Source organism: Mytilus californianus, unplaced genomic scaffold (assembly GCF_021869535.1).
Source record: "Mytilus californianus isolate M0D057914Y unplaced genomic scaffold, xbMytCali1.0.p SCAF_3, whole genome shotgun sequence".
Lineage (NCBI taxonomy): Eukaryota > Metazoa > Mollusca > Bivalvia > Mytilida > Mytilidae > Mytilus > Mytilus californianus.
The window spans coordinates 84,736,213-84,756,840 of NW_026262679.1; the positions used below are offsets into that span (position 1 = coordinate 84,736,213).

Consider the following 20,628-nt stretch of genomic DNA (forward strand, 5'->3'; position numbering starts at 1 on the left):
GCATGGTTGCAATAGGGAGATGATTCATTGTCGTGGAATACATTTCTCGATATCTTCAACATTTCGTAAAATCTCTACCCGACAGTATTTTTGCGTTACTTCGTTACTTCTTTCCAAATATAGTATTTTAAGTAACTGTAATATATAAAAAGGATAACAGGAATTATAAAAAATATTGGATGGTACACCAGACCTCAACCACCACCAATACCCACCTCCTCCTACCAAATGGATGTATAAGCAAAGACAACAACAACAAGTAACCGTTGTCCAACTAACCTTACTTGTTACAGTCACAAAATGAGGTTTGCAGTTTTACGTGCCCACTTTAAATTCAAGCTGTTTGCCAAATTAAAACAGTCCACTGAAAGTTTTTTTGGAAACGTACACCTCACTTCAATTAAAGTCATTCTGGTAGAAAATGTGCTTATTTGAATCAGTACTACAAACTATGAATATCAAAGTGTGAAATTATTGTATAATTGCTTGTTTCACAAATGAATAGCCGCGATCAGAAACAACGTCCCTTAAAACAGGAGTTTAATCTGTATTATAATCAACTAAGCAGACTAGTTTATTATTTTGTATTGCCGTCATCATATATGTCATATAATCCAATAGAGCTGGAAGCAGATCCAACAGCATATGCCATTGGTTGACCTGATGGGGATGTAGCCTCATCCATATACCTAGAACAGAAGAGAAGATTTTGCAAAATTCAAAATTAATTGTAGACAAAAATATGACACATAGCTAGCAATCCGTATTTAATATGTTTATAATGCAAAACAAATCGTTCATGAACGTGTATGTTAATACCATATCTACATTATGAAATATGACTTATCAAGTATCAAATTGATAAAACAGTGTTTTTCTGTCTGCTTTTGAATAATATGGGTTTTTTTTGTGTATTTTTTTTATCATTTTGGGTGCGTGGTTTGATTTACCATTTTGAATAGTAGAAGACACATTTTCCATACATGTATATAAATATTATCCAGATTTTGGTTAGATAACAACGGATTTCCATAGCGTATGAGATCAGAAAATTGCAGCATTACAAGCTCAATAAATAAAAATCCTCAATATATATAAATGCATATTATATAAATAATAGAAACGCTAACGTAAAAAATCTTCTCTTATTATTTTTGTTCATATTAAAGCATCAATAACATACCCAACATCAGTAATTAAAGCATCACCAGCTTGGTTACTGTTGTATAAGTTGTTCCAAGTTTGACTGGTACCTCCTCTACGATGCACTGACTGGAAGGACATTGCTGTGCCAACAATGTTGTACACATATATAAATCCTGATCGTGATGCTGTTACCATTACTGGGGCACCATTAAATGAACCGATATCGAGAGCTGTTGGTTCAACACCCTGTTAAAAAACTTACTGTTAAATGAAGTGAAAGGTGAATGATAAATAAAGCGGTTTTAACTGACTTTAAAATCCTACAAATATATACATTCAGCACTTACTTTAAGTGAGCAACTATAATAGTTAACCTTAGCACTGACGTAGTCAGTAGCAAACATGTGTATAGACAATACATACTCGCGATAGTATAGATATGCTTACTATTATAAATAGTTGTACTACACTTAAACAAACTTTGTTGCATTCAGAGTTGTTTACGTTTATTTGAAAATAGACGTTCATTTAATGAAAACTTTAATAAATATTAAATCCAAAAATAAACTCCATCATTCTCAAATTGGCGGCTATACCTATCCAATAACGTTCAGATGTTTCTTTAATGATATTAACATTGTGCTAATGAAGGCTTCAACCACATTTACATGAAAGTTGGGATTAAAATTAAAGCAGTTCAAAATATATTTACATAGTCATCTGATCTGAGATCCATTTCTCCGGATGGGGATAAGTTTGCATTGTTAGTCTCCGCATTAAAAGTAATTGGATATTTGTTCATAGCTTCTCTTTCTAAATCATCTCCACTATCGTATACACGCTGGAATGTAACTGAATTCCACATGGAAACACTGCGACCACCAAAAGCGTGAGGATATTGTATTAGCTGCTGGTTGTTGTTCAGACCATCGAATGTACCAATGTGTAAACGTCCTGTAGAAAATATTTGAGGAAACAAGAATTTGTAAAGTTTTCTATTCTTTTATGGTTCACTTTTTAAAATTTTCATCTGATTCATAAAAGAGATCAGCATCTGTCATTGAGAGTTATTTACAGTTGATTTATTCCTTTACATTAAAATAAAAAAATCGATTATTTTTTTATCTTTTTTTTTTTATCAAAATTGAATTTCAGTTAACGAATCATAGAAATGATGTTTATAAAATCTTAAATGGTCTAATTCAAACATAATAATCTAAAAGGAAAGATGATAAAACCTCATAAATTTGATCGTAACGAATTAAGTAGTATTAGTACTATAGTATTGTAGACATAAGTTTTTGAATTATTTTTAGCGTATAAACACGCAACAAATATATGAGGTTAATAATTTTGTAAGCCAAATGTGCTTTTCTTCTACAAAAGACTCATCTAAAACACTCGAATCAAAAGAATTAAAAGGTCAAATACATTACGAAGTTGAAGAGCAGTGAGGACACAAAATTCTGAAAGGTATTACTATATACAGCTACGGTAATCTATTCCTGGGTTAGAAAGTATCCCTACCTAAATCAGCATCATTGTTTATCTTTGCTAAGACGTCAGCTCCCACTAAAGCTTCATCTATGGATCCACCTATAATCAAATACATTATTCAAATTAAATGCAGAACCAAAACTACAACCTACAAATTGTCAAGTGTCCTAGAGTCAATTATTACGATCGTCATAATCCAAGTCCGAACATTTTTCTCTTTTTTGTTAGTGACGTACAATTGAATGTGATTCGTGATCGTACTTTCCCATGATGACAAATATGGAGAATACTGTCTTTCAAAAACATCTCACTACAAAACCAGTTTGAGAGCTCGGTTCCGATTGCTCAATTTGAGAATACGATATTTTTGTTTTTACATATTCCAATTCGTCTATTAAGTAAAATGATTGGTCAAGTAGAAAGTAAGCAACTATTTACGAATGAAGAAGAGATGTTCATGAGATTCACAACTTCCCAAGATATGCCTCTTACCTATTCATCGCGAACTTCATTAAAAACAAGTTCATTGCCCAAAATAATACATGAAAGGAAAGAGATTCATTTAGCGCACATGGCATAAACAGTTATATGAACATTTCTTTTCAGGTAGGGTGAAGGTTGGCGCCTATTTAAACGTTTAAACCCGTTGCATTTGTTTGCACCTGTCCTAAGTCAGGAACCTGATATTCAGTGGTTGTCGTTTGTTGATGTGGTTCATAAGTGTTTCTTGTTTCTCGTTTTTTATATAGATTAGACCGTTGGTTTTCCTGTTTGAATTGTTTTACACTAGTCATTTTGAAGTGCTTTATAGCTTGCTGTTCGGTGTGAGCCAAGGCTCCGTGTTGAAGGCCGTACTTTTACCTATAATGGTTTACTTTTACAAATTGTGACTTGGATGGAGAGTTGTCTCAGTGGCACTCATATCACATCTTCTTATATCTATGGATGGAGAGTTGTCTCATTGGCACTCATATCACATCTTCTTATATCTATTTCTTTTGTTGAAGACGTATAATGACCGCTGAATGTAAGTAAGTAAGTAAATTTTATTTAGAGTCGGGTATGATATGTACAGATTAACATAGTAAACATGAGCTCTGTAGAGCTCTTAACCGACTTTTGTCTCTTCATTTTAATGTGCCGTTGATTGCTCTCACATTGGCGTATACCGGTATCCCACATCTTTTGTTTATTCAAATGTCAAATTAGTTCAATAAATGACTAAATGATTGGGAAACCTACCATTTCTTAGAGCACGTGCCCTCATTCCATCTGAAAACTCGTATCCGTCATTTGCCAAAGTCCATTGTTTCATAGCACCAGTATTAGCAGTAAGTAAGTATCCTTGGCCATTGATGACTCCGTATCTAAGATCACGTGGTTGATAAAAAGAATATATGTTATGACGTTTCAGATTTGGTCCTGAAAATATAAGTATACAATTATATTAGTTTACTTTATGTAATCATTGGCATATTGCTGAATAATTTATTAAAATGAAAACAAAACAACATGCTGGTCAATTCTTTCATTATAGATATAATTCTGTAATCGCGCAAGGTAAAAACGCTGGACTATGATATATAGGTGTCTAAGTGATACCCCGGGTAGAGAAAACTGTAAGCTTTTGTAAATGAACAGCAAAATAAGATCTACAAATATGTCAAGATAACCGAACTCGACAATCAACTCCTTATAGTTAATTCCTTTCAATGAGAATTTTTTAACACATTTGTTTGTATTTTTAGCTATTTCATAGACACCTATAACAGTTGGAATCGAAAGAGCCGGAAATAACTAAGGGACATTCAAACCTTGCAAGTCGACGAGAAACTGACGACGCTATGGCAAATAACGAAAAACCGTCGAAAAGACTAACAAGTCCACAAAATACTGAAAAGTAAAGACTGAGCAACAGAAGCCCCATCTAACGATATAGGTGGTTTCAGGTGCTTCGGAAGGGGAAGCAGATCAATAGAAACTTTAAAAGCAAAAATTATCAGCATAATAAGATCAACAAATAAGTCATATAATTGAAATTGGCCATCCTCTCCTTACAGAAGGAGTTACTGCCATGAAATGATTATCTATTTTACCATTAGTAGATTTTTTTTACCTTTCGGGTTTTTGACAACAATATAATGAAGATAGAGATATATTTTCTGCAAGAATAATTAGTAAGAGAAGATCTACAAATAGGTCAAGTCAACAACACTGAAATTGTTTATCAACTTCGTATAGGATACACTATCCTTTAATGACCATTTTTTTTTTTTTTGCGTTTTTGTATTATTAATTTGAGAACTATTCTAGATGGAGAGAAACAATAAACAGGTTAAATGATCAGCAAGATAAGATTAATAAATAAGTGAACATAACTGAATAAATGAATCAACTTCTGCTAGGAGTTACTGCCCATAAACGACAATTTATATCCCATTTAGCGTGTTTTTTTAGTTACTTTTTTGCAATTTTTTTGAACGTTTAATAGATAGAGTGAAACTATTAACAGCAAGATGAATTTTCAAAGAGTAAAAGTCACTCCTTACAGGGGTTTTACACAAGAAATAACTTAACCATTTTTCTTTTAATATTTTCCGAGTTGATCTGGAACAAACCTTGTCCAATGAATGAACATACAGTGGGATTGAGTGCTAAAACATAGTCAACCTCATCGTGTGCTTATTGTATTTGTCAAATTAGAAAATTCTTCAGCGACTGTCTTCAGATTTTTTGTAAGTTCTTTGGAGATTCTTTGAAAGCAGAAGACGCTTACCCTGTGAATGTCCCCTTTCTCGCTCCGTTAAAGTTCATGCCATCCTCTAAATATTTTTTTTAAAATTTTTTGTTTGTATGTTCAAAATGGACTAACGAGTTTGAGCATTGCTTAACTCCTGTTGCTTCTTATTTGTGGTATGTAACATTGAAAGTCTCTGATTTTATTCAATTCTTGTCATGATTCGGGACGATGTAGTACTTTACATCTGTTATATTCTTTTGGTATCAAATTTAAAATGTTCACTTCTGAATGTCTTTTATGTTCTTTTTTTCTTTCGTCGGGTTACTGTATCATTGACGTTTATCGTACATCACTTTGAATTCAATGTGTATTATTCTCTTACCATACAGTTAGCAAATCCTAAACTTTTTAATCTGCGGCTAGTTGAACACCATTATATACTAGTTATTGAAAACCGTCAGAAGTTATAAATGAGGAAAAGGTCAAGGACATAAGCTACAAAAAATTAAAAAAAAAACACAAAAAGTTACCTCCATCTCTGTCGCTAGCATCCATGTCAAAACTAGTCCAGTTTTTAACACCCAGGGGATAAATATCTATGAACTGGTTATTGGTCAAGTCAAATTTAAGAATGGCATTGTTTTCCTACAATTAGAATGTATGATTTTTATAACACAACTAATAGTATGCTAATGGTGAAATTACAGGTATTTTTAATAAATACAGTGTCTCCTTTTCAGGGAAATCAATACTTATAATATATGATAAATTTATAATTTTTTGAAGCTCATGTCTATGTATGTTTTCGGTAATATGATAGATGACAGATATATAATTGGCTGTGAGGGTGTATAAATACAATGTCATGATAAGCTGGAAAGGAGACGTAAAATCCGATGCCTCGTGTATGTTGAGCGCTACGGTCTCTACACGTTAAATAACTCTTGCAACAAATCCCTGTAGGGTCCTGATGCAAGGTAAAATTCTGCCCATAACAAACAAACCCCTTATTTTCCATTAGCATTCCAAACTTCCCACCCTTCATTCCGGTCAACCTACACAAGTGTAATTGACAGGACCTACCAATTGTATAAATTGTTAATTTGTGCTCGTCCGGAATGTGCATGAAGTGTTAGCCACTGGACATTAAACAAGCAAAATCCAATCAATAAAAAGAGAAAAATAATTCTGTAAATTTAACTGTTACAATGAGATGCACTACTTTAATCATAAATTAAGGCAATTGATAAAGAAGAAATCAAGGTAACAAACTGAAACTAAGGGAACCACATGTGCTCCAAATGAAGTGAGACCGGGTGCGTTAACATGGTAAGCGTTTCCTCCTATGCATATATCCCATCATGTGAATCCTTACTCAGTCAAAATGTCACAGTCGGTAATACTGAGTTGAGACATCGACACATTGTATCGGTCAACCAATTCTTGATGGTGACCAAAGTTTATGTAGTGTCGATTTTTGTAATTCTTCCTCATAACTCTGTTTTAGAAGTTTTTGTGTAAGGAGCACACTCCTGTTAATGCGGTCCGTAGAGTGTGAACATGCAAGATCGCGAGCGTAACGTATTAACAGATATTTAAACGTCATACGATGAGGCGGGCATGTTATTGCTGATAAATGTGAACTTGACAATTGGAAAGATGAAATCATCACGTTTGTCATAGATTCTAGTTTTAAGTCGTCCTTCTGTGTCAATAACGAGGAAAAGATCAAGATATGAAGAAAACCTTCGGAGGCATCAGTAATATTATATTCACTGGGATATATGAGATGTAAGCACTCATTTAAATGTGGATTATTCAGTGACAGATGGACAGATGACCGATGGACATCAGCAGTATGTAATAAAGTAGAACCATGCAAGATGTCTTTTCTATTTGTTTTTGTGAAGGTTCTGTATGAATTCTGCTTCATTCAAGTAAAAAAACAGGTCTGCCAGTAGTGTTGGACTTTTCGAAATATTTAGTGTTTACTGCTCTTCAATTACGTACTTTAATTTGCCATCCAACTTTTTGATTCGAGTACCTCTGATGAGTCTGACGTAGACGAAACGCGCTTCTAACGAACCAAATAAGTCTGGTGTCTTTGACGAGTTTTTAGTACCCATTAGAACCCCGACTGTCTGTTGCAATAACAATCAACCAAACTCAACAAATATGTTGTCGATAAAAAAGACCAGCATTTGGATGATATTTGGTGTATTTGTTGTTAGAATCAGTGTAGTTCTTTACAAAGTAAGATATATACCGGTCGCTCTTTTAAGGGTTTTTTTCCCGTTAACTTTACTATAATCTATAATCCAGAAAAATGTGTAAGATACTGTACATTATTTCTAAACGAAAAAGGAAAATAAAACAAATAAGTAAACTGGCTATCCGGGAGGTGATCTTCAACTACTAGCATATTAAATAATAATAATAAAAACACACCTCTGTTTTGTTGAATATTATTTTTAAATATCTATAAGGCTTTGGATTAATATGCGTTAACACTTACTTGTAATGATATGTAAGCATATCGACCAACGTCATCAATAACAACTGATTCTGGCTCTAAATCTTTAGAAAACGACCCCTCTACAGGAGGATTAGCAGTGCTGTCTCCTCTGAATACGTATCGGACACCCTTTGAAACATATTCAAGAACTCTGCAACCAAATTAGATGATAAATACGACATTTAAAAACAGTGTATTTCGCCTATTTTACGACCTATAAATTTATTTAGAAACCAAAAAAAACAAAAATAATAAAATCAAATATTGTTTCATTATCAAAAGCATTGGTTGCTTTAACAAGAACAAACAAGGCGCAGTCAACAGAAATGTAGAATATAAAGTTTCCAATGAATACGAAATTATTAACGATTCTGACACATTTATTGAAACGACGGTTTTTAACAAAAATGCATTTTAAGTTGAGAATAATTTACTAAATCATTCAAGATATGAACCCAGTGTCGTAACTGTTGTCCATTTTATTATTTTGGAATAATAATCATCAGGTATACCATAATCAGTATTTTTTCATAGTATATAACCCTCCTATATGTAAAAACCTTAACACAAAAATTTCAAATTACAATGAAGACTAGTGTTTAAACTCAATACTGCCGAGAGACAAGTGCGTGCATGTTGCTGTTGTCTATCAAATTTTAAGGACTACCTGCTCAACATTTAAAGTGCTACGTTTCTCAATGGGTCCTTTTTGCAAAGTCTTAAGTTTTCTATGTAGTGTTTTGTAGATGTTGTTTGTCTTATCATCATTATCCCTTGTTTTGCATGTTATTTTCGGATTTTCTCCGATTTATGGTGTGTATTTGTCCCTTAGGTATCTTCTACAGATTTTTAAAAGTATGTTAATTTATTCTTGACATTACATATACATTACCTATTGTCAAAACTTTGGAAATTAACGTTAACCTCTGGTGGAAAACCTTGATCATTCCTTACAATGATGGTCATTGAACCCTGTGGATCATTCACAACACCATTTAGTAGTCCAAGTTTTCCTTCGTTTACAACCACCAAACGTGAGCAATCGTTGTTGAATGCCATGTCTTTTGGATAGGAACCAGCTATATATTAAAACACATTCATTGAAATTAGCGTGAAAGAATCATTACATACAAAATACAACATTTTAATTTTTTTTAATTTTTGCTGATTACTATATTTCTTGAAATTATTATTTGAATAATTTAGGCTATTTTATTTGCTCTAGGAACAGTGTATCTGTTAAAATAGCCTGGACTGCAATGTTTATCAGACAAATTTATTTAGTACACAGTGGTTAAGAAATTAAAGTCATGCAAATAACTTATAAAGCTTTCTATCTGAAACGCTGTAGATTAAACTATTGCATTGATAAACTGATATCTTACGTAAATATGTTAGGTCAAACCTACCTGCCAGACGACCAAGTCGAGTTAAGCTATTGTCATTTTTAGTAAATGGTAAAAATAGCTCTACATGTCCAACAGACACCTTGTTGTTACTGGCAATTGTAACAGCTATCGTGTCTGAGCAAGTTTGTACATCTGTGATTTCGCCATCTCCGGCTGTATTAAATTGATGAGTATAAAGTATGGCTGGTGCGTCCGGATTTGTAAGATCAATTATGTGCATTAAATTTGTGCCAGTTCCTGTGATAAAGTAATGATCAACGTTTTTATCATATCTGTAAATATTATGCGTCTATGATATCCAAACACTGCAATGTATCATTTTTTTTTTTTTTTTGCTTTTAATATGATTGTTGCATAAGTTTATAGAAAAAATTCATAACTTTTTTTTTACCAAACTGAAAGAAAATAATATCTTCTATTACTCAGCGTTTTTGATGGACGTATCGTAGATTGTTGTAATAATGTACGGTGACATCATTGGTATGAATAGAATCAGAAAATTAGTTCTAGTATTATTATTTCTGTTATTATTATTTTTGTTTTTTAATAACAAACATATAACGTAACTGTAATAACGTTGCTAATCACGAGACTTCTAAAGCATTCATATTTAGATATAATGTAAGGTCGTTTACATCTTCCTCTGACCTTCCTCAGTGTTTATCATGTTTTGTATTTTTGTCTATGTTATTTTTTGTTTTGATTGGACATGTGATTTTTGAATATCACATTGGAATCTTTTCTCTCTTTTTTAATATGTATTCAGTGGTATTTTTTGTTCTCTTAATCCATACTTACCAATAACATATAACATTCTAGTTGGAGCATGATACCTGGCCTTTGTAGCTCCATTCCTCCCAAATCCAAAAGTTCCGGCAGTATTGTATGGGAGTCTGACGTATCCTCTTTCTCGAAACTGTAGGATACTCAGTACGAAAGGTGTTGATAGAAGAAAAATTATTAATGACCTCATGATTGGTCACCTACAAGAAGGTATTAATCTTCTATGATTTCAGATGTTAACCCCTATTATTGCAAATCAAAAACAAGACTAAAAGCGATCAGCTGAATCGTAGTTGATAAAACAGAAAACATGTATACATCAGAGATTTGAACCAACGGTCAAAGTGTATATTTTATATCTCGTGCTAGATTTAAGTATCTGTCAGTCGTGTACCATTTTGTAAATGCACAACTGAGTGTACCATTTTGTAAATGCACAACTGAGGTATTGATTGATGAAAAGTAAAATAACTACAAGGAAATTTCAAAACGGAAAGTCCTTTATCAAATGGCAAAATTAAAAGCTCAAACATAAAACGAATGGAAAACAATTGTCATATTCCTGACTTGGTACAGGTATTTCCTTATGTAGAAAATGGTGGATTAAACCTGGTTTTATAGCTAGCACAACCTCTTACTTGTATGACAGTCATATAGAATTCCATTATATTGACAACAATGTGTGAGCAAAACATAGGTAAAAATGTCAAAAATTGGGGTAGAGCAGTCAACATTGTGTTTTAATCTTAATCACTATTAAAACAAAAAACTATTTCAACAAAGAAAAACAAAATGGTATATAGACACTCTATAGACAAAGTACATATTAAGCAAAATTGAAAGACAAGAATACAAAAATGACCATAGCACAATAACACAATGGCGGGATGTATAAATACCTAGCCACACCAAAAGTATTACCAAAAATGGACTAAACAGTAAAGGTTAAAAATATGCAAAGATAAATAAAAAGAACACTATAACACGTAATTAAGATTATAAACAACGTCAGTACCTAGAATCTAGTGAAGTTGATACGGAATATTTATCAACAAGGTCTTGGTATCTTCCGATGAACTTTTTTAGAAAAAGGACGAGACGTTCTTTGACATAACCCTGGTTCATCAACTTTCTGCTTAGACACTGGTGATGTTTTATAAAGTCTGAGTAGCAGTTGCAAGCTCTTGAACCGAATGAGTTGGGAAATGTATATCCCATCTGCAGATGAAGCTGGTATATTGCTGCTAAGGTGGGGGAAATTTATAATTTCAAAATTAAATTCGTCTCGTTTGTCATAGATTCTGGTAATTAGATGACCACTTATGTCAAATTCGATGTATAAGTCTAAACATGAGGCGGAAGAAGCCGTGTCTGTTGTTTCTTTATTTTTCTAGTTCATGAGAATATATAAATGAAATCCAATCAGAAAAGTTTAACACACACACACATACACTACAGAAAAATACATTAAATATAATTTTAAATTTTAAATTCAATTTTAAGAATTCTAACTTTAAAAGAAATATGTCTGTTATAAATGTAATAACTTTGAAATGATATAACTTTGATTGATTCTTTCTATGATTTCCTAACTTTACAAAAATAATAATGGAATAAAAGAATCTTTATTTTTTACATAAGTGATATTTTGTAACACGTTTCTAAAACTCTACTTTCTACAAGAAAATAATAAAAATATAGTACATTTGTATATATTTTTTTTTAAAATAAATTAGAATGTAGATGTATAATTCTTACCTAGTTAGTTTGTTCTAACGATATTATAGAACCCAAGAAAAACGGTCACTCTTGGGACCCGACAGCTTGATTGTGACCTTCTTTTAGAAAATTTAGGCACTATCTGATAAAGGTATACATGATTTGACCTATTATAGACACAAATGCCATCAAAATATTATGAAACTCTTCATTAAACATATAACTGACTGAAGTATGATAAAAATTGGTACTGTATATTCTTTGCAGTTTATTGACCTAAAAGTGTACGATGAAGATTCTTATGAACATGACACATCGACTACTGGAAATGGGTCATTTTAAGGAACCAAAATAATGTGTTTTTCTAAAATTCAAGCCAGTCCGATGCGCTCTTCTTGATTTATATTCACCAGGGACGCACAAACCTAAACTAGAGGCTCTCAAGAGCCTGTATCGCTCACCTGTATTTACTGATGCTTTGGAAATCATGTAAAATAAGGTTAAAATCATAATTAATAGTATTAGATATTAGATATTATAATGATATCTAAGATAATAACAAAAAACTGCAAAATTTTTGTAAAATAATTAACTCAGGGGCAGCAACTCAACAACGGGTCGTCGGATTTGTCTGAAAATTTCAGGGCAGATAAATCTAAATCTGATGAACATTTTTGCCACCTGTCAGATTTGCTCTAAATGCTTTAGTTTCAGAGATATAAACCAAAAACTGCATTTTACCCCTATGTTCTATTTTTAACTAAGTTGGCCATGATGGTTGGAAGGTGGGGTCATCGGACAAATTTTTTAAACTAAATACCCTTATAATGATTATGGCCAAGTATGGTTACATTTGTATCAGTAGTTTCAGAGAAGAAGATTTTTGTAAAAGATTACAAAAATTTACGAAAAATCGTTAAAAATTGACTATTAAGGGCAATAACTCCTAAAGGGGTCGACTGACAATTTTGGTCATGACAACTTATTTGTAGATCTTACTTTGCTGAACATTATTGCTGTTTACAGTTTATCTCTATCTATAATAATATTCAAGATAATAACCAAAAACTGCAAAATTTCCTTAAAATTACCAATTCAGGGGCAGCAACCCAACAACAGGTTGTCAGATTTGTCTGAAAATTTCAGGGCAGATAGATCTTGACCTGATAATCAGTTTTACCCTATGTCAGATTTACTCTAAATGCTTTGGTTTCAGAGATATAAGCCAAAATCTACATTTTACCCCTATGTTCTATTTTTAGCCATGGCGGCCAATTTGGTACGTTGGTGGGGTCATCGGACACATTTTTTAAACTAAATACTTGAATGATGATTGTGTTTAAGTTTGGGTGCATTTGGCCCAGTAGTTTCAGAGGAGAAGATTTTTGTAAAAGTTTACGGACGACGGACGACGGACGACGGACGACGGACGCAGGACGACGGACGACGGACGCAAAGTGATGAGAAAAGCTCACTTGACCTTTCAGGTCAGGTGAGCTAAAAAAACAATTAAAACATAATAAGCGTGTGTGTGTTTTTGTATTAATAACTTTCAATAGAGATTTCTCAGAGCCAATTTGACAAATTTACTTGGGTTATAAATATAAACCTAAAATCCCAAAGCATCGAGTGAGCCAATGATCCCATGGTGGATTTAAAATTCTTACGCCAGCAGTAACTATATTATTCAATTCAATGTCTGCTGTCTTTTTTCTATCACAATAGGAGCTCAACTATATAAAGCATATCTTGTCTAAATTGTTATAATCTAAATGTCTGAGGTAAATATGAAATTTATTCAAAAGGTTGTAAGTAATCACTTGATACCAGGTAATGTACTTAGATTATCTCTTTGTGTATTGTAGTCAAAATATAGTGTCATTTACATAGCTTCAAATCAGTATATATGTAATATTCATTTATTTGAAAGAAATACAAAAATGTATATAGTAACATAGTCTTTTGTAAATGCATAAGTACTGAAGTATATAGCACGGAAGATGATTATAGTTCGCAACTCTAAGTCAGATTATGACGTAAGCTTCACAAAGTTAATCGGTACTATATATCATTCAAACGATTCGCGACGCGAAGGTGTCAGTTATTTCATTGATCTAAGATATGATTTTAGGTTTTGGCGAGTGTAATGGATGATACGAGTAGGTGAATCAGTACATTGTACAATGTATGAAGAACGAAGAATTGAAACAGATAACGACACTTTGTCAATAGGTTATTGTTTTTTTACTGTCTTTTTATGCATATTATGCCAATTAAAACTAAAAGAAATATGATTTTCAAATTAGTTGGTAATAAAGAATTTAGGAAAGGCTTTTCATGTTATAATAATTATCAATAGAAATGCGCAGAGGCCAAAAAAAATATAAGTTTCACCTAAGAGAGTCTAAAACGGAAATGCAAAACTTTCTAAGGTCGACTTTTATTTTACAACTTTATTTAATGGATGATAAATATAAACTATATACCAAAGCATCTAGTGGGCCTATGATCCCATGTTGAATTCTAAATTCTTATGCAAGTAGTAAACAGTCGTTAAATAGAATTCTTAAAAACTGACTGTTCGGATGGTTAACCGAACCTTATTTGATATTAAACTTTCGTATGCTGTCTGTTAGACGATTAAGTTTAAATATAAAAAATAAAATACTACATTTCAGCAAACTTGTAAAAAAAAATATATTGGGCCCTATTGGATGTTTTATGATGCTTGTTTTTGACATGCATTATAGCAACTTTTAATAATGAATGCAACAAGACACGTTTGTTTTTATGTAAAGGTTTTTTGTTGTAAACCAATGCGAGTGCTTGTTTCTCTATTTAAACAATGCTCTCCGCAATTAAACTCGTTGTATTCTGCGTTGTTTGTTTTGGATAAAGAATTGACTTGCAAATATGACGTTGTTAATGTTCTCTAAATATTCAAATTCATATATGCATTCTGATCATGTAAAGGAATAAAATGTTAACCTCTTATTCTACTAATTTGAACAATTCAAATGTTACCAAAATACAGAATGATAACTATAATGTAATTTAACAGTTGTATAAATCTTGATGGAACAAGTTTTTCTCTCTTCATATTCATGTATACCCCAGAATATTAACCTATATGTTCTTTCAGATAAAAATCCATCTCATGAACAGCGATGAATTTCACAAAAAGGTTCATTTTTTTAACTGTTCTGCTCATAAATGTAAAAAGAGGTGTGCTATGAGTAAATCGAATTTGAAATTTAGTCACAAACTGCATGATATTACGACACATGCACAGATCGTATACATTGCATGAAACCTAAAATAGGATATTTTTTCAGACCGTTATTCATTTCCTGCTATAAGTATGCATGTATAACATTTGGTGCAAAATCATTAACTCTGTAAGAATTAAAATCACAGATATGCATTTAAATTTGTAGATTGATCTTCGTTCCATACACGTATATTGAAAACTTCGGATACCAAAGCATTGTGAAAATATGCATTTTTAGAATTTGTAAGTAAAGTTCAAATAGGAACGACATAATTTAGGCAGATAATTATGGTTTATAACCACTCAGTTTCTCCAAGAAGGTATACCGTACATTAATTACATTGTGACATATTTTAGAACACATTGATTATCGTCTGAAGGTTGCAACTGGTATACACTTGTAATTGACCTTAATGAACTGTACCAAGTTAAGATAAGCGGTCTGTAATTATTGGGCTTTTGGTGCTATGAACTGTCCTATCAACTGTAGCCTAACTAATGAAATGTGAGTTGTAAGTTGATAGAACATGGGGGATAAAAAATCGTCATTTAAAAGACTGACCAGTGATAAAAAATGCAATGAATGTCTATTGCTCAGATTTTAAAAAATGATATGAGCCGAGTAATTCCATAGAAGTTGTAAGATATTAAGTGAGGAGGAATTTTTAAAAAGGAGGATAATGAAAGTCTTCAAGTCGCATGTGGAGAAAAAGAGAGAGAGAAAAAAGGAATGAATATACAAAATATGATGCACAATAATGTAACGGTAAAGTTCGAATGTATCTTGAAAAAAACAGCAACTCGTCCCATGGCTGAATATTTATAGAAAGTATAAAGTTCACATCTGTTAATTTTTACGTTTCCTGCAGGTTCTAATTTGAAATACACATTTCTGGGCAAAAACTGAATGATAAGAGTTCAGTAAATTATATTAAAAGATAAGTCCACATGTATCAAGGAAAACAGCAACTCTTCACACGGCTGAATATTCTATGAAATAGGTTAATTTGAATCAGATAATTGCCACTTTATATTTGGCTTAAAGTTAAAATACATTATTTCTTCTGACAAACGACACTGTATAAAGATACGTCAAATTGTATCGCAAAAAAAAACCCAGCAACTCTTCGAATGGCTGAATACTTCATAACAAGTAAAGTTAATTCATATAAAAGTTCAATTACGGTCACAAGTTTACAATTAAAGTACATTTGTTGTTTGGTAAAAGAACATACATTCACGTTCGATAATGTTCACATGTCTAAATGATATTACCAGACAATGTCAAAGACTTCTGTGCTTTCCGAATCGTGTCCCTGGAAATCCGAATATAACGGCAATAACTGTCCGATGTACACCGACCAAGTGTTTTGATAATATGGTCTTGAATATTAACAGATCATGCCGATGTACTGGCACCAATTCTACAGGCATGACAATTGTATAAGCTAGAGTTGTACCCACAAATATCTTGTACATGTTTTAGACTTCTGATGAAAAATTCCCTGTCTAAAGCGCTACCATTCTCTTTGACAAACACTGGACCTGAAAAACAAAAAGATGTTTCTCTACCCTTCCTGATTGCGATATACTTTTTGATAGCAGAGAAAGGACAAATGGTATGATCAGATTTGTGAAGCTGTATACCAACACCTTTACGAAAATGATCTGTCTTAGAGGTTTTAATGTGTAGAATAGAATACGAATCGAGAATCTCAACATCCGTTACACTTAAATATACAATAGAATCAAAATGTTTTAAAACTGAAAATTCGCCACATCTAAGAAATCGAAAAAAGGCTACTGTACAAGCCGTTTCTAGCATACAATCAGTAAAGGTAGAGAAAACACCTGCTCTAAGAGAATCGCAAATTCTCCCAAGTACCTGAAAAGTAATAGGAAGACGTGGTTTTGGATTATGCTCTCATTGTATGCGTTTGAGTCTATGGATTGTCGATTCATTTTTATAATCAAACGGATGTTCACAGTTACTTTGGTTATAATAAAACCGAATTAAAGTTTTGTAACAATTTGCGACAAAATAAATCAAAATATACTCAGAAATCGGAGGCATGAGTTTACCTAACCATACAACCCCGTTGCTAGTAAGAATTGCAGTATAAGCTCGACGATATCCAACTTTATAAGTCTGTGATGTTCCAGTTGATAACACATGTCGCCATAATTCCGACACTGTAGACTTTAATGCCACATTACTCGTGAGACTAGCGGGCACTTGTGAGGTACTTTGTCTGCTAAAGGTGCAAGGATTTTGAAACGCTCTAACTGTAAACGAGAAAGAGTGTCACCGATATTATTTTGAACCCCAGAAACGCGTTCGGCGCGAATACAAACGTTATTTTTACAGGCATACAACGTAAGGGTTCTCATAAGTTTTATTAACAATAAACATCTGAAACCACCTTTATTAACAATATGGACGGTGGCTTCATTGTCAAATCGAAATAAGATTCTTTTAATTAGTAGTCCATAAATGACCCCGTAAGATGGCTGCAACGACTATAGGATAGAGAAGCAATGGAATATTTCTTTTCACATGAAGAATATAAATCTTCCGGCCAAGGAAAGCAAAATCATTTCCCCTTAAAAGAACCACCATAACCAATGGTAGAATCTGTATATAATTCGAAATCCCTAACACTAGTATAAATAGAATCATAAAACATGTTAATGCCGTTCCAGTTTACCAAAAACGAGTACCAAAAATCGCAAATCGGTACGACATTCATCGGTTAAATATATTTCGTCTTTCAGATCCTTGACAGTAGTTGATAATGATATTAGGTATGAAACAAATGAACGACCCGGAATTATAACCCGCATGGCGAAATTGAAATGTCCTAACAATTGTAAAAGTTCACGTTTGGTACAAGATTGTCTGTTTAAAAACTTCTTGATAAATTCACTGATGCTACTTGTTTTATCTAAAGGCAAGCGTGTCTCTATCTTTTTCGTATCAAGTAAACTACCCAAATATTCAATAACTGTACAAGGGCAAACAACCTTGTGTTTAGCCAGTGGAATATGAAGTCTTTTAAAAAGTATAGTTATTAATGCCATTGCTCTCTCTGCGCAAGAATAGGGTTTATCTATAGTAAAAAAAATTGTCTAAAAGGTGAAATATATATTCAATTTTGTAGATATTAGTAGCAATCCAACAAATCGCTCTAGATAATTTATCAAAAATAGTTGGCGAGTAACTACAACCAAACGCTAGTCTAATAAAGAAATAATATTCTTTACACCATTTAATGCAAAACCTTTTTAACGCCTAATTGTTTGAAAGCGGACTCTATATCAAATTATGAGCACAATGAAAAACGACCTAATTTTCGTATAACTTTGATCGCATCGTCTATTCTGACATACGTCATTGAACAATCTTCTTTACTGATCAAGTCATTATAATACTACAATTATCATCATCGTCATGTGGGGCTGATAAATCCAATATAGCCGCTTTTTCTCGGAGTCCTTCCCCACAGCAAGTCCCAAAGAGCTGAATCGATAATAGATAAACGGTGGAATTTTATACGGACCTAACAAAAAACCATTTTCACATTCTTTGTCAATAAGCTGCCGTGCGAAGAAAGGTTGAGAGCGAGTTGAAAAGATATTCCCACATTCAATTGTCGGCATATCAGTACATTTAATCAAACCCCTCGTTTATCCCATGATACAAAGATGATTAACAAAATTTATATCCGGATGGGTTTGCAATAATTCACGTAACAAGTTAACATTGATCGGTGAATTTTCGATAACGGGAATTGTTACTAGTCATTTTTTCTCTTCGTTGATTGTAGTCGATCCTCTAGAAGATTTGTTCTTTTGAGTATCTTTGTTGCAGTTGAAGGCTGAATGAAAAGCGAAACAAAAACTGCAAATATGAGTCAAAGAACAACCCGGTCTTGCGCAACCCCTTGTAATGTTATAGTTATTGCAGATCTCTTTCCCATTGTGCAAAACTCGTGGTCTGACCCTCTTATCAACGCGATCGGAAGGTAGTCTATTCATCGGATATGTATTACGTTCTACTGATTGAGAAGAAAGAGGGCAAAAATTTGTTCCGTGAACGACAGCGTAACAAAGTATACAAACTTCTGGCCTTGCATGCGGAGTTAAAAGCGTAAGAATGTCATTGTCTTTTACTCCCCAGTCAAATTTAACTTTAAAATCCCGAAGTGCAGTTGCAGATTTGGCGGCAAAAAGCTTTTAATATTCATTAAATTTCTCACCATAACTAGATTCAATTTGTAAAATGTAAACTAGGTAACAATCTAATTCCTCTCTGCGTTGAGGAAACCCCTACACATGATGCGCTTATATTTACAAAAAGCGCATACGAACTTTTCAATAGTCAGCGATCTATGAAGCCGGATATCTTTTTTTCGCGGGAAATTAATTTCTAGACCAGTGCTAGTAAGAAAAGTACTAGCGGCCTGAACGGATTCGTAATCCTTCATCAACAAAGCAGCTCAGTTAACGTCCCTACCTTCAATGGTTTGCTTTTTAAGCGCTGGTGAAATGATATCCAAAAAAGCACAGACGATGGTGGCACTCCGTTAATTGTAGCTGTAGAGGTGTTAAGGGTGAGATTTATCCCGCAATTGCTTTCATTAGGAGAAACACCGTACCCTTTGTATAATGTAAACACATGATCATCTGCTGTGTGCACTTGAGGAAACCTGTTTCGGGTGTAGATTCCAAGAAAACTCCGCTGATAAGAAGTATTAGAATTTACCTGTTTGTGCTGTAGAATTCCTTAGTACCATTACAATTTCTGTTAAATTTCCTATAAGATATTGAAGTTCATAAGCGAATGACTGGTCACATTTTGTAAATTTGGCGAGCCTTCCTGGTCTTCATTCAACAATTGTTCAGGTTCGGAAACTGATTTGAGATTATCAAAATCAATTTGTTGTAACAATGTTTTACTTAATTTTGAAGTAATATTAATTCCAATATTTGTAAATTCTTCCTTGATTTTTTTAAATGACCAAGACGAACAGTCTCTTTCTTGTCTGTTGCTTGCAATTGAATCTGGAGAATATCGACTTGATGACTTCCTTTTTCTCCGAGAAGCCATTGTGTATAGTAATCCGCAAAAACATTCAAATGTTAAATACTAAACTTTAGATATATATATGAAGTGTTATATTAAATCCAATAATTTTGGTTAGACAAGAAACTGCTAACAAACTGAACGAAACAAGAAGACTACGCGTTATCTATCAAAATAATTTTCAATAGAAATTATTTTTAAGGCTATGATCTGACCACTAATTAAGCTATATATTCCTGACGAGACACAGAAACAGAATCAAACACCCGAAAGTCGTTATAAATCATTAAGATAAGAACTCTCAACCGAGCAAGAAAATGCAGCTGTCGAAACAATTATAAACAATATTATATGCTATATATTCAAATAATTTAAAATCTATATTATCGAGGAGTATTTTAATGGGGGTTTTTTTACCTCATCGATTATTACAAAATGATCAATCGTGTCGGATTCTTCTGC

At 32.9% G+C, this 20,628-nt stretch overlaps 1 protein-coding gene across 2 annotated transcripts; it reads right to left on the reverse strand.

Moving 5' to 3' along the window:
* Window positions 1-458: 458 nt before the first annotated feature.
* On the reverse strand, window positions 459-11,903 carry LOC127735269 (mesenchyme-specific cell surface glycoprotein-like). 2 transcript variants are annotated; one of them, XM_052245389.1, is made up of 11 exons: window positions 11,849-11,903; window positions 10,106-10,290; window positions 9,308-9,544; window positions 8,791-8,977; window positions 7,899-8,049; window positions 5,914-6,028; window positions 3,886-4,065; window positions 2,674-2,742; window positions 1,859-2,100; window positions 1,184-1,392; window positions 459-689 (listed from the first exon to the last, which is right to left on the reverse strand). In XM_052245389.1, the coding sequence occupies exons 2-11, from the start codon at window positions 10,278-10,280 to the stop codon at window positions 578-580; spliced, it is 1,677 nt and encodes a 558-aa protein (XP_052101349.1). In that variant the 5' UTR covers window positions 10,281-10,290; window positions 11,849-11,903; the 3' UTR covers window positions 459-577. The 2 variants fall into 2 exon arrangements, with proteins under 2 accessions (XP_052101349.1, XP_052101348.1); XM_052245388.1 differs by lacking the exon at window positions 11,849-11,903 and having other exon boundaries at window positions 10,106-10,498.
* Window positions 11,904-20,628: the final 8,725 nt, after the last annotated feature.

Bases quoted from the DNA above. Each gene is read 5' to 3' on its own strand.
- LOC127735269 (XM_052245389.1), bottom strand. From the start codon at position 10,280: ATGAGGTCATTAATAATTTTTCTTCTATCAACACCTTTCGTACTGAGT. The intron at 4,066-5,913 runs GTAACTTTTTGT...TTATATTTTCAG, and splicing joins TGCTAGCGACAGAGATGGAG to GACCAAATCTGAAACGTCAT. The intron at 1,393-1,858 runs GTAAATATATTT...GTTTTTTAACAG, and splicing joins ATCTCAGATCAGATGACTAT to GGTGTTGAACCAACAGCTCT.